The 11,677-nt window shown below is 59.3% G+C and overlaps 1 protein-coding gene across 1 annotated transcript; it reads right to left on the reverse strand.

Annotated features, from left to right (window-relative positions):
• Positions 1–7,159: 7,159 nt before the first annotated feature.
• Positions 7,160–8,742, reverse strand: LOC117644682. Its single transcript, XM_034384294.1, has 2 exons — positions 8,270–8,742; positions 7,160–7,960 (listed from the first exon to the last, which is right to left on the reverse strand). Exons 1-2 carry the CDS (start codon positions 8,740–8,742, stop codon positions 7,306–7,308), a joined length of 1,128 nt encoding a protein of 375 aa, XP_034240185.1. The 3' UTR covers positions 7,160–7,305.
• Positions 8,743–11,677: the final 2,935 nt, after the last annotated feature.

Consider the following 11,677-nt stretch of genomic DNA (forward strand, 5'->3'; position numbering starts at 1 on the left):
TCTCTCGCACTCGTGGGGCGTGCCGGCATGCCGTGTGGGTGCGAGAGAGACAGAGCGACGACTCTCGGAATCAGTCTATGCTGGTGTCTGGAGGGACTCAGTCTTGTTCGCGGTGACCGGCACATGTCACATTGGTGTCATCGTCGACTTGACTCAGCAGCCGTGTGATCTAGAGCAACGGTCGTTCGTCGTTCTGTCTCTCTCGCACCCACACGGAGAGCCTCCATCAGCGCGACAGAGACAGCGAGGGAATGAATCGCGGGGCAGGGAAGTCCCAACTTTCCAGGCGACAAAGAGAACACCCGATTTCCAGTCCGACAGCAATGCCACTGCACTGTATTTCGATAAAAGCAGAGGAATGTTCTCAGCGACAATGTGGTGAACGGTGTAGTGGCTACGCGGCGCGACGCGGCGAGTGACAGGTGGCGGCTGCTCGGGTGTCGGCTCGGCCCGTTGCGCGCCCACCGGCCTGCAGCCAGCGGGACACCCACACCTCGCCATTCCTCGTTCGGAGAGCAATCCGTTGGTGGGGTCATACGTTCGGTTCGAGTCCCATTTAGCGACTCTGGAGCTCAAAACGCGTCTAGAATTTTGTCCGTCTCCACCGGTCTTCTGGCCCACTGTGTGACGTGACACTTGACACTCGGCGCGGATGACAGCGGGCGGACACCGCCGCGGCCACACACTCACCTGCGGCTTCGCGTATCCCTGTGTCACGTGGCCGTCACGTGGGTGTCACGTGGGTGTCACGTGGGTGTCACGTGGCCGACGCGCGGATGAGAAACTGGCGGCGCTGCGCTGCGCGGGCTGCGCCGTCGTCCTCCTCCAGCTCCACAACAACACTGAAAAAGCGATTCTTTGCCTAGCTCCTTGGGACGCGGCGCGGCGCGGGACGCCCTAGCCATCCCCTAGCATCGGGGTGGCCCTGCCCGGCCCTGCCTGGCCCTGCCAGGGAGAGAGAGAGAGGGCGACGGAGCGAGGCCGGGGTGCGACGAGGATAGACGGCGACGGCCTCCTCCCACCCGCGGCCGCCGCGGCGCCGGCCCGCCCCGCGACGCCAAGAAAACAGCCAAGACCCGACCGGCGGGGCGGGGCGGGGCGGGGCGGGGCGCGGCCCAAGGAGGGGAGAAGGCGAAAGAAATGACGAGGAAACGAGGGGAAAGACAGCGGTGGGGGCGGCGGGGCGGCACGCGGGCTGGCGGCGGCGACGCGGCGACGGCGGCGTCCTCAAGACACCGCCACCGCCAAGCGGGCCGCCGAAGCGCCACGGCGGCGCTGCTCCCGCTGCCTCAGCTCGCAGTCCGCGGTCAAGCAGGCCCAGAACTAGGGCAGGCCTCCGCGCACAAGTTTTCGTTTATTTTCGGCGGCCGGCTGCGCAGACGTCGAACGTGATGATGATGGGGGCCGCGTCGAGGGAAGCCCTTCGCTTCGCTTGCTCCGCCACTGCCGTGCTCGGGCGTCGAGGTCCCCCAGGGCCCGGCCTGGCCCTGCCTGGCCCTGCCCTGCAACGAGAAGACCATGAGCAGGGCTTCCAAGTTTAGGTCAATGTGTTCGACACACAAGTGGAATTTTGAGAACTCATTCCCCCAGGGAAGATGCAACGTTTAAGTTTTGTTGTCGCGTTACGCATATGGTTACAAAATTCAGTCACGTCGTCTTGAAATCTACTTACTTTACGCATGTCCTTTCTAACCCTTGCCGTTCACGAAAAAAAAATCTTCACACAAGAATCCGGTTGAGCTGCTGTCGCTCGTCTATCTCGCACCCGGAACGCCACCTGAGTGCGAGAGAGAGAGAGAGAGAGAGAGAGAGAGAGAGAGAGAGAGAGAGAGAGAGAGAGAGAGAGAGAGAGAAGCAGAACGGAGTGGCGGTCGGTTCGAGGTGCGCGGCTGCGCGGCGGGTTGCGGGTCTCCGCGGGGCGCGGCCAAGGCGCGGCCGCGCGGCGAAGGAGGCGTCTTTCTTGGACGGTTTTTGTGGGCGTGGCCGCGTGGCCGCGGCCCAAGGTGGGGGTGGCCTCGTAGGCCCACAGCGGGGCGTGGCGGGGTGGCGGGGCGCGGCGGGGCGTGGCGGGGCGCGGCGGGGCGTGGCGGGGCCCCAAGCAGGACGCTGAAGCCCCTGCAAGCCCCCCGAGGGCGGCCGCGTCGTGGCACAGAAATGGAGGGCACGGCAGCGCACAGTGGGCCAGAAGACCGGTGGAGGTGGCCAAAATTCGAGACGCGTTTTGAGCTCCTGAGTCGCTAAATGGGACTCGGACCGAACGTGTGACCCCACCAATGGATTCCTCGTTCGGAGAGCAATCCATTGCTGGGGTCACTCGTTCGGTTCGAGTCCTGTTTAGCGACTGGCCTTTGGCCACTGGGTTGTCTAGTAGGCAGGCTGAGGTTGGCAACCCTTTCGACACTGAAGGGCACTAGGGGCAACAATGGTCCAGCCTGCACGTGCACGGCAGAGGCGCGTGGCGTTTTCTGACCGCTTTCTGGCCAGATGACGGGGGTGTGTTCAGCACCACCTTGTGCTGCCACGCTGTTACAGCGAGTAATAGGGGAGGGGGGGGCGATAAAGAGGATATCAAGTAGAGCTGCGCGAAGGGGAGAAGAAGACGAAGAAAGCCAGGGAAGGGTTAGGGGAGGTGGTAACAGCTTGCGTGCGAGAGAGAAAGAGAGAGAGAAGAAAGGCGGGACAGCCCATACGTGTTCAAGCCCTTAACGCCTCAAAATGAAAACCAAGGGTCATATATCATCGGTTTCTTTCTTCAGCACGAACGAAAGTAAAAAGGCCGAGGGAAAACTAATTTCGGTTGTGTTTGAACCCGCGATCTTCGCTCGGTGCGCGTTTCCTTGTCAGAGTAGTGGGTTTGGTGGCGGAGCCGCGACGGGCGAAAAGGGTTGCGGGGCTGTGGCCCACACTGTGGCCCTTTAAAGGTCAAGGAAGGGCGAAGGACGAGCCGCGGGCAGGGCAGGGCGGCTAGGGCCCCAAGGGCGGCCTCAAGACGAAATGAAACCAAAGGGAAACTTTGATAAGGCGGTGGTTCGGTTCGGGGCCTTCCCTTCCACTTCCTTGCCCTGGGTCTTGTGTCCGCCCCGCCTGGCCCCGCCATCCCCGTGTTTCCACTCCGCCATTCCACGCACTGGAAATTTGGAAATCAGTGTGGCGGACTGCAGTGGGCCAGATGACTGGTGGAGGAGGTCAAAATTTTGGATGCGTTTGAGCTCCAGAGCCGCTAAATGAGACTCGAACCGTACGTGTGACCCCACCGATGGATTGCTCTCCGAATGAGGAATCCATTGGTGGGGTCACACGTTCGGACAAAACGTCCGGGATTTTGATCGCCTACACCGGTCTTCTGGCCCACTGTGCGGAGCACTGTGGCCCTACACTGCCGTAAAATGCACATGGCTTACCTATGGCGGCATTAGGACGGGCGTGGCGTGGCAGGCCACCCCAAAGGCGTTTTAGAGTGTAGAGTATAGCACCCTGATTTCCATTTCGGACACCCACCGCCCCGGCCAGCCGGCCAAGCACACACGGCCCATAGCGACCGGCACCGGCCCTGCCCTGGCCCCGTGTGTGTCCGCCGGCACCCCATAACCATAAAGACAATGGGTGCGCTCACACACACACACACACAGTCAAAGAAGCCGGCGGGCCACCTACACCACTTAGTGTCGTCCGTTACAACACATCATTATTGTCGGCACTGCCCGCACTCTGTTCCACTTACGTATTTGTTCCACTTTTGTCCCCTGTCGTCAGAGGGGCCTGTATAGACTGATTCCGAGAGTCGTTTTCGTCGCTCTGTCTCTCGCAGCTGTGCGGGACGCTCCCCATGAGTGCGAGAGAGACAGAGCGACGAGAACGCCCACATCGGACTTGTGCGGGGAACTGTACTTTACCGCGACAGCGCGGGTCCGATTGCAGCACCGCTCGCAGTGTGCAGCGTAGGCACAGCGAGCCGCGCACTGATTCCGAGAATAGTTTTCGTCGCTCTGTCTCTCTCGCACCTATACGGGACGCCCCATGAGTGCGAGAGAGACAGAGCGACGAAAACGACTCTCGGAATCAGTCTGCCGCTCCTCGCGTGGCCGGCTGCTGCTTGCTGCTGCTTCCGCCGCTAGGTGGCGCTGCGAGCCCCGCCGCGCCGGCCGCTCGCGCCCAGAGGATACGGCGTGGATTCATGACCTCGGGCCCCGACGCTCGTCCCGTCGAGTGTGCCGTGTGCGGCAAGAAGTTTTCAATTTTTGTAGCGGGGGAGAGCTATGAGAGGCTCTCCCCTAATAATCGGATCAATTCCTCTGAGGATAGGATGGCATGGTCATGCTCCCACTGCTGTCTTCCTCTAGCGTTCACCGATGCTGGTCGTCGCACCGCTGCATCGTCACCCCGACGCGTTCGTGTCGAAAGGGTTGTCAACCTCAGCGTGCCCACGAGACAACTTCTACGCCCGGATGTCGGCCAGCAGCACTGAGCACGATGTTCGAACTTCGGCACCCGGCAGCAATGCGAGGAGAAAACTTCCACTGATTCCGACAAACGCCTTGCCGGCCTTGCCCTTGCCTGCTTCCCTCCGCGAACGCACGTTCCGTTGCTTTGACTTCCCCGGGCACGCGTTTTTAGCGCAACCCTTTCCCCCTTTCCACCGAGCACGCCCCGCCCCGCCCGCCACGCCACGCCACGCCCGCCGCGCTCGCGACCCACGCTCACAACTCGTCAAAGAAACAATCCCGAAAACAAGTCGGCAAACAATAAAACAAAGCCTGTGACGATTCGCCAAGCCGTTTTGTCTCCCTGCGCCTCCTCCTCCTTCAAGTTCTCCCCCATCCTCTCCGCTTTCGCGACTCGCTGCCTCTCCCCCTCCCCTCCCCTCCCCCAAGCCGCGGTGGCGCCGAAAGTGAACAGGCATCGGAGCGGAGGCAGCGGGGCTGTATTGAGAAATCAATCGGCCAGGGAATTACCGCGGCATCGCTCTGTCTCTCTCGCATCCCCGCGGGGCCCGGCAATCGCCACGGGTGCGAGAGAGACAGAGCGCCGAGTCGGGGGAAGGCCGGCAACCCGGCGTTGTCAGTGTAGTCACACTCGGCGGGAGTTTCAGCGGTGCAACAGTGGCCAACCTGAGTCGGCAGGGCGCTTCTCTCGGACAATTTTCGGACATTGCCCAGCAGGCAGGCTGAGGTTGGCAACCCTGGCGGGCCTCTTTTGTGGCAATACTGAGAATTGCGAACGCGTTTCGGCGGGCAAGAAACGCAAACTCGTTTGCGAGTGTGTGTGTTGCGCAATGGCAAACGGCATGCAGTCAAAGCGACGCGACAAAGGCATAGTAGAATCCGACCGCAACGCGACCGGAACATCCGCCAAATATGTAAATAGGAAAACGGCGGGAGCGGACCGGCAATGCAAAACAAAACAAACCAAAAAAACGGTGAAAAGCGAGCAGAGAATGCAGCGGCATGACATGCAGTGGGATTGCCGAATTGCTCCCTTTGGACTGCAGGCGGCTGCAAGCGAGTGGCCCCACACCACACCGACTGTTGCCCCTCCCTTTTTTTCTGCACTGAATCGGGACTGATATTCGGCCGGCAAAGCCCTTCTGGATTACGGTGATCTGCAGCGACCCACGCCAGTAAACACGCCGCAAAGCCCCGCCGTCCCGCGCTCTGCAGTCTGTCTGTCCGTCCGTCTATCTGGCTGTTTGGCTGTCCGAGCGACCAACCGAGTCGGATTCGAACCCCGTTTCTTGTCGGGGAGGTGGACAACTCAACCATCTGAGCCAGCAAGCCATTCCGAGCACATATGTCCTCCAAACGCAACCTCAAATGGCGCAGTATTTTTGACTTAAGTGGTTTCGTGTGTCTTGATTTTACTGTTCCAAATGTTTCCAGGAGGAGAATAAAACGAGAGAGCTGTTTTTATTCACTACTTTATTGGTCATGATGAAAGGGGTTGAAACTACGGCTACTTCTACTGCTACAGATTAAACATTGGTACATACCACGATAACACGTATACACACAGTTGGTTATATCACATACACAGCGAGAAGTTTTTTTTTGTTTAGTTTTTTTATCTTTTTTTGCAGGTTAGTGCCCCCAGTCACGCTCGTCTTAAGAGCCACGACGCCGGGGGCGTTTTAGGTAATGAATCAAAAGGGTTAGCGTTGAGACCCACCTGCGAGAAGTTGAACTACTAAATTAGATAATAATACTGGCAATACTGCAGCACTATCACATACACAACGAGAAGTTGAAATACTTAATCAGACATTAATACTGGACACACAGGTACGACAATGGAATGAGTAGACAATAATACTGGACACATAGGGACAACAATAGAATGACTAGACACAGCAAGAAGTAAAAGTACTTAATCAGACAATAAAACTGGACACACAGGGACAACAATAGAATCACTAGACACAGCAAGAAGTAAAAGTATACAGATAATAATACTGGTCAAACAGGGATGGCAATAGAATGACTAGACACAGCAAGAAGTAAAAGTACTTAATCAGACAATAATACTGGACACACAGGGAAGATGTTGAAATGACTAGATACGTATGCTTTCAGGTACGCAACCAAAAAGTACATAAAAACTAATCACACAGACATGCAAATGACTGGGAAGACCCCCCGCCCCTTTTTTACCCTCCCCACCCCACCCTCGCCCAAAGTCCTGGGACCTAGGTTCACACTAACAAGAGAGAGGAAAGATCAACTTGGCGAGCATTAACTATGAAACATTTAAAAGTGAGGTCAGCAGGTGACCGCCGCGTTCACCAGACGTTCACCACGCGCACTCCAGAACTTAAGCAGACAATAATATTGGATACACAGGGACGACAAGGAAATGGTTATGCTTTCAGGTACGCAACAAAAAATACGTATAATTAATCACATAGACATGCAAAAGACTGGGAAGAGAGACCCCACCCCCTCCCCCTACCCACCCCCGCCCCCGCCCAAAGTCATACGTGCACACCACATAGAGGGGACACAGAGGACAGGACGATGGGGAAAGCACTCGCGTTAAAAGTCGGGTCACTCTGGTCCGTAATAGCACGCGTAATAGTAGCGTATAGCCGATTCTCCAAATTGATCCATTTTAGGGGTTTTTGGGTCTGTTTCAGCTCAACCTGATTTTGAGGCGTAATAGAGCGTCATAGACGTAATAGTCGGGTCGCAGGTTTTAAGAGTGATTTCCCCCTCGGGACAGGATCAATTTGGCGAGCATTGACGTTGAAAAGTGGGTCATTGGCTCAGCAGGTATTCACCGGTGTTCCAGGCATTCACCGTGTTCACCAGGCGTTCACCAGTGGTACACGACGCGGTCGTTGGGGCCGACGAGCTGCCGCCAGCCGTCGTTGTCGGGGTCGCCTCCGTGCATGACCTGCTCGGGGTGGCCCTGGGTGCAGGCGAACGTGATCTCCAGGGCGCGGTTGACGCGCTTCAGCTTGGTGGCCTCCTCCTCGCAGGCGGCCAGCGTGCGGTCGTAGGTGGCGTCGTCTGCCTCGCGCATGCCGTACCACACCAGCTGCACGCTGATGTCGATGCGGCGCAGGGTGGGCGAGAAGCCCTCGAAGGTCTGGAGCAGCTCCCGGATGTACTTGGCGAGCCGCCGGCTGTTGTGCCAGTCCGTGGTGCCCACGCTCAGCTCCACCGCCTCCAGGCGCGGGCAGTTCTTGGCCTCCTTCAGGCACTCCTGCTGCAGGCGCATGATGCCCGTCCTCTCCCCCGTGCACCCGACGGGCACCAGCTTGATGCAGCGCAGCTTCTTGCTGCCGCGAATCAGGTCCGTCGACATGACCTGGTCCAGGATGCCTCCCAACCCGCACTCGGACACCTTGAGCTTCTTGAGGCACGGCAGGCCCTGGGCCAGCTCGCCGTGGTAGGGGAGCTCCGATCTGCCACGCACCACCAGCTCCTCCAGCTTCTTGAGGCTCAGCAGCACCTCCAGCGCATTCCTGGAGGCAGAGGGGCACAGCGATTAGTCAGTGCTGCCACCACGCCGAGGCACAGTGGGCCAGAAGACCGGCGGAGCGGCCAAAATTCTAGACGCGTTTTGAGCTCCAGAGTCGCTAAATGGGACTCGAACCGAACGTGTGACGCTACCAATGGATTCCTCGTTCGGAGAATCCATTGGTGGGGTCACACGTTCGGTTCGAGTCCCATTTCGCGACTCTGGAGCTCAAAACGCGTCTTTCGGCCGGCGGCATGATGCCGGTCTTCTGATCCACTGTGCGCCGCGGACTCGGCCCTCTAGGTTGGCGTACCTGCCCCCGCTGTCGACTACGCGCTCGTGCCCGTAGTTGTCCAGCTCCACCTCGGCCACGCGGATCACGTGGCGACTGCGGTACAGCATGTCCAGCAGGATGGGCAGGCGCTCCGGCCGGACGAACTCGTACTTGTGGTGGTACGGCTGGCGGTACTCCTCCACCACGACGCCGCTGCTGGCCACCGCCGCGAACATCTCGGGGCTGCGCAGCAAGTCGCCGGACAGGTACTGCACGTAGGGCGCGCGCTGCAGGATGTTCACCAGCTCCCACTTGGCGTCCTCGTCGTCCTCGGCGGCGTACTCCTCGAGGCGCACCTGCGCCCACGTCTCGGGCTCGCGGTGCACGGCGTGCCAGCGCTTGCACACCAGCGGCACCACCGTGAGCAGCTCGAAGGGGTCCTTCACCTGGGCCAGGATGCGCATCAGCAGCTCGTCGGGGAGGTCGTCCAGGGTCAGCCCCGCGTCCTCCATCTGCAACACAGTGGCCAGGGCAGTCAGCAACGCGGCAAGGGCCCACGGTGGAGGCCCTCCAGACGCGTTTTGAGCTCCAGAGTCGCTGAATGGGACTCGAACCGAACGTGTGACCCCGCCAATGGATTCCTCGTTCGGAGAGCAATCCGTTGGTGGGGTCACTCGTTCGGTTCGAGTCCCATTTAGCGACTGTGGAGCTCAAAACGCGTTTAGAAAAATGGCCGCCTCCACCGGTCTTCTGACCCACTGCGCGGCTGCTCCTTCAAATCGCAAGCAGTGCAGCCACCTCGGTGCGAAAAAAAATTCCCACGATGCCGAGCCTGCCAATTACGCATGCTGAGGTTGGCAACCCTTCCGACACTGGTGCATCGTGGGAATTTTTTCCTACCATTGTGGCGACACCGGGTTGGTGTTTTCCGTTTTTTTTTCTCAGTGTAGCGGAAGACTTGGCGCCTCTGCTACCGCGCTACCGCTCGCGCCGCGCTACCGCGCCTGTAACGAACGCGTGGAGGCGGGGCGGGGCGGAGCGAGGCGGGTCGTGCCTCTGGATTTAGGAGGGAAAGTTGGGGCGGACGACAAGCTGTCACCAACTCCCACCGCGCGTGGCGGGGCGGGGCGGGGCGGGGCGGGGCGGGGCGGGGCGGAACGCCCTCGAGCACACACATGTCCCTCAGGAAGAAGCCGAAAGGGGCATAAACTATAAATCAAAACGCGCGCGCAATTGGAGACGCTGGACGGGACGGCACAGCTCTTGCTGGCTGTAAGAATGAAAACAATTCTCGCCCTCAATTTATTTATCGACACTTTGTCTCCTTTTTTGGATTGAGGCGGAGGAGGAGGCCTATGGGTTTCGGTTTACGAGGAGGGTGTGACCAGGAAAAAATGGATCTCTCGTGTGTGTGTGTGTGTGTGTGTGTGTGTGTGTGTGTGTGTGTGTGTGTGTGTGTGTGTTGTGTGTGTGTCTTCGTGGTTCTCCCGAGGAGTCGTGTGTGTGAGGACGACAAGGAAGATAGCAAGGCGGAGGAAAGGGAAGGGACACGTGAAAACTGGCGGGACAAGTCAAGTGGAGTGCTTTTAATGAGTTGAGACTTGCGAGTCCTCCAGTGTGCTGCACACTACACCGGGCGCGCAGGGCGCTACGACTACCCGCTGCAGGCTCTGCAGCGTCGCGGAGGCATCAATGTTGCAGTCCGGGCTGCACGACGTTGGCGCACAGTGGGCCAGAAGACCGCTGGAGGCGGCCAAAATCCGGGGCGCGTTTTGAGCTCCAGAGTCGCTAAATGGGACTCGAACCGGACGTGTGACCCCACCAATGGATTGCTCTCCGAACGAGGAATCCATTGGTGGGGTCACACGCTCTGTTCGAGTCCCATTTAGTGACTCTGGAGCTCAAAACGCGTCTAGAGTTTTGGCCGCCTGCACAGGCCTTCTGGCCCACTGTGCAGTGAAACGCCGCCGAGCCCCTGCCACGCGGCCGATGCTGGCCCGTCGAGCCGGCACGCCGGACGGGCTGCCTACCCTGCTGCCACACTGCTGCCTACCCGCCAGGCGCTGACGGCTGACTCTCATCGGGCCATCCCATTACATGCAGGGCAGTGCCGGGGCACACAGAACTCGTACAGCTTCAGGTCATGTGAAGGTGCCCCCATGGGCTGCCATAGGCTGCCACTCTTTCTCTCTCTCACCGCGCGGGGCAGCCGAGCCAGGTCGGCCGAGCCGGGGCTCAAGGCAATAAGCGGGGCTTCCTCATCCTAGGAGACTGATTCCGAGAGCCGCTTTCGTCGCTCTGTCTCTCTCGCACTCATGGGGCGCCCTCTGTGGGTGCGAGGGAGACGGAGCGACGGAAACGACTCTCGGAATCAGTCTCCTGGGAAAGAAGGCCTTTCTGCAACACAGCGAACCCACAAAAAAAGAGGTCCCCTGGCCTGACCCGCGCCCGAGCGTCCCGCCAAGGACGACATGATCCTCAAAAATTGGGCCAAATTTTTGACGTTGCAACGCAAGAAGCTGATAATCCAGTGTCGAATGGATTGCGCTCCGAACGAGCAATCCGTTGGTGGGGTCACACGTTCGGTTCGAGTCCCATTTAGCGACTCTGGAGCTCAAAACGCGTCTAGAGTTTCGGCCGCCTCCACCGGTCTTCTGGCGAATCCACTGTGCGCCGGCGAGGAAGCAGGGAGCAAGGCGGTGACGCTGCGATGATAACATTCCGCCGCGACCGTGGCCGGCAGAGGGCGCTGCCGCTGGCTGCTGCCTACACTGCCGACGTGACGTAATTTATGGAGCGGCCCTGGAATGGGGCAAATGGAGCCGAAGGAGGGAAGCGGCAAAGCGGCCGGGCAGGGCGTGGCACGGCACGGCTCGGCGTGGCACGACACGGCAAGGCACGTCCGCACGACTCGGTCCGCGACATTTGCCTGCGATAATAAAAAAGAATCGTGGCTGCTCTGGTGAAGTCGTGCGGCAGCCCGAAGGCGCCCCGAAGGCGTCCCGAAGGCGTCCCGAAGGCGTCCCGAGGCGGAAGGGGTTATGCCACCGTCCCCAAGTCGCAACGCCAACGCCATTGCTTGCGGACTCAAATTGATCCGAGAGGAGCGGAGCCAAGCGGAACGCTCCGAGATATCTCAGCGGTGGCGGGGTGCTTCGGGTGCAGCAAGCCAAGCGCGCAAAATATTTACATTTTCTGAGCATAACAGTACTGAGTTCAAGACGATGCCGTTCTTTCCGGTAAAGATACTGCGACGGGCGAGTATATGGAGTTGTATCGCCCACGTGTCGTTTGGCTTGTACGCGTGGTAAGGGTAAGTGTGAGTTACCTCGATGCCTTCCCCACAGGCTAATGCCGAAATTCCGCACAGTGGGCCAGAAGACCGGTGGAGGCGGTCAAAACCCCGGACGCGTTTTGAGCTCCAGAGTCGCTAAATGGGACTCGAAC

This window comes from Thrips palmi, unplaced genomic scaffold, assembly GCF_012932325.1.
Source record: "Thrips palmi isolate BJ-2018 unplaced genomic scaffold, TpBJ-2018v1 HiC_scaffold_18, whole genome shotgun sequence".
NCBI classification, from domain to species: domain Eukaryota; kingdom Metazoa; phylum Arthropoda; class Insecta; order Thysanoptera; family Thripidae; genus Thrips; species Thrips palmi.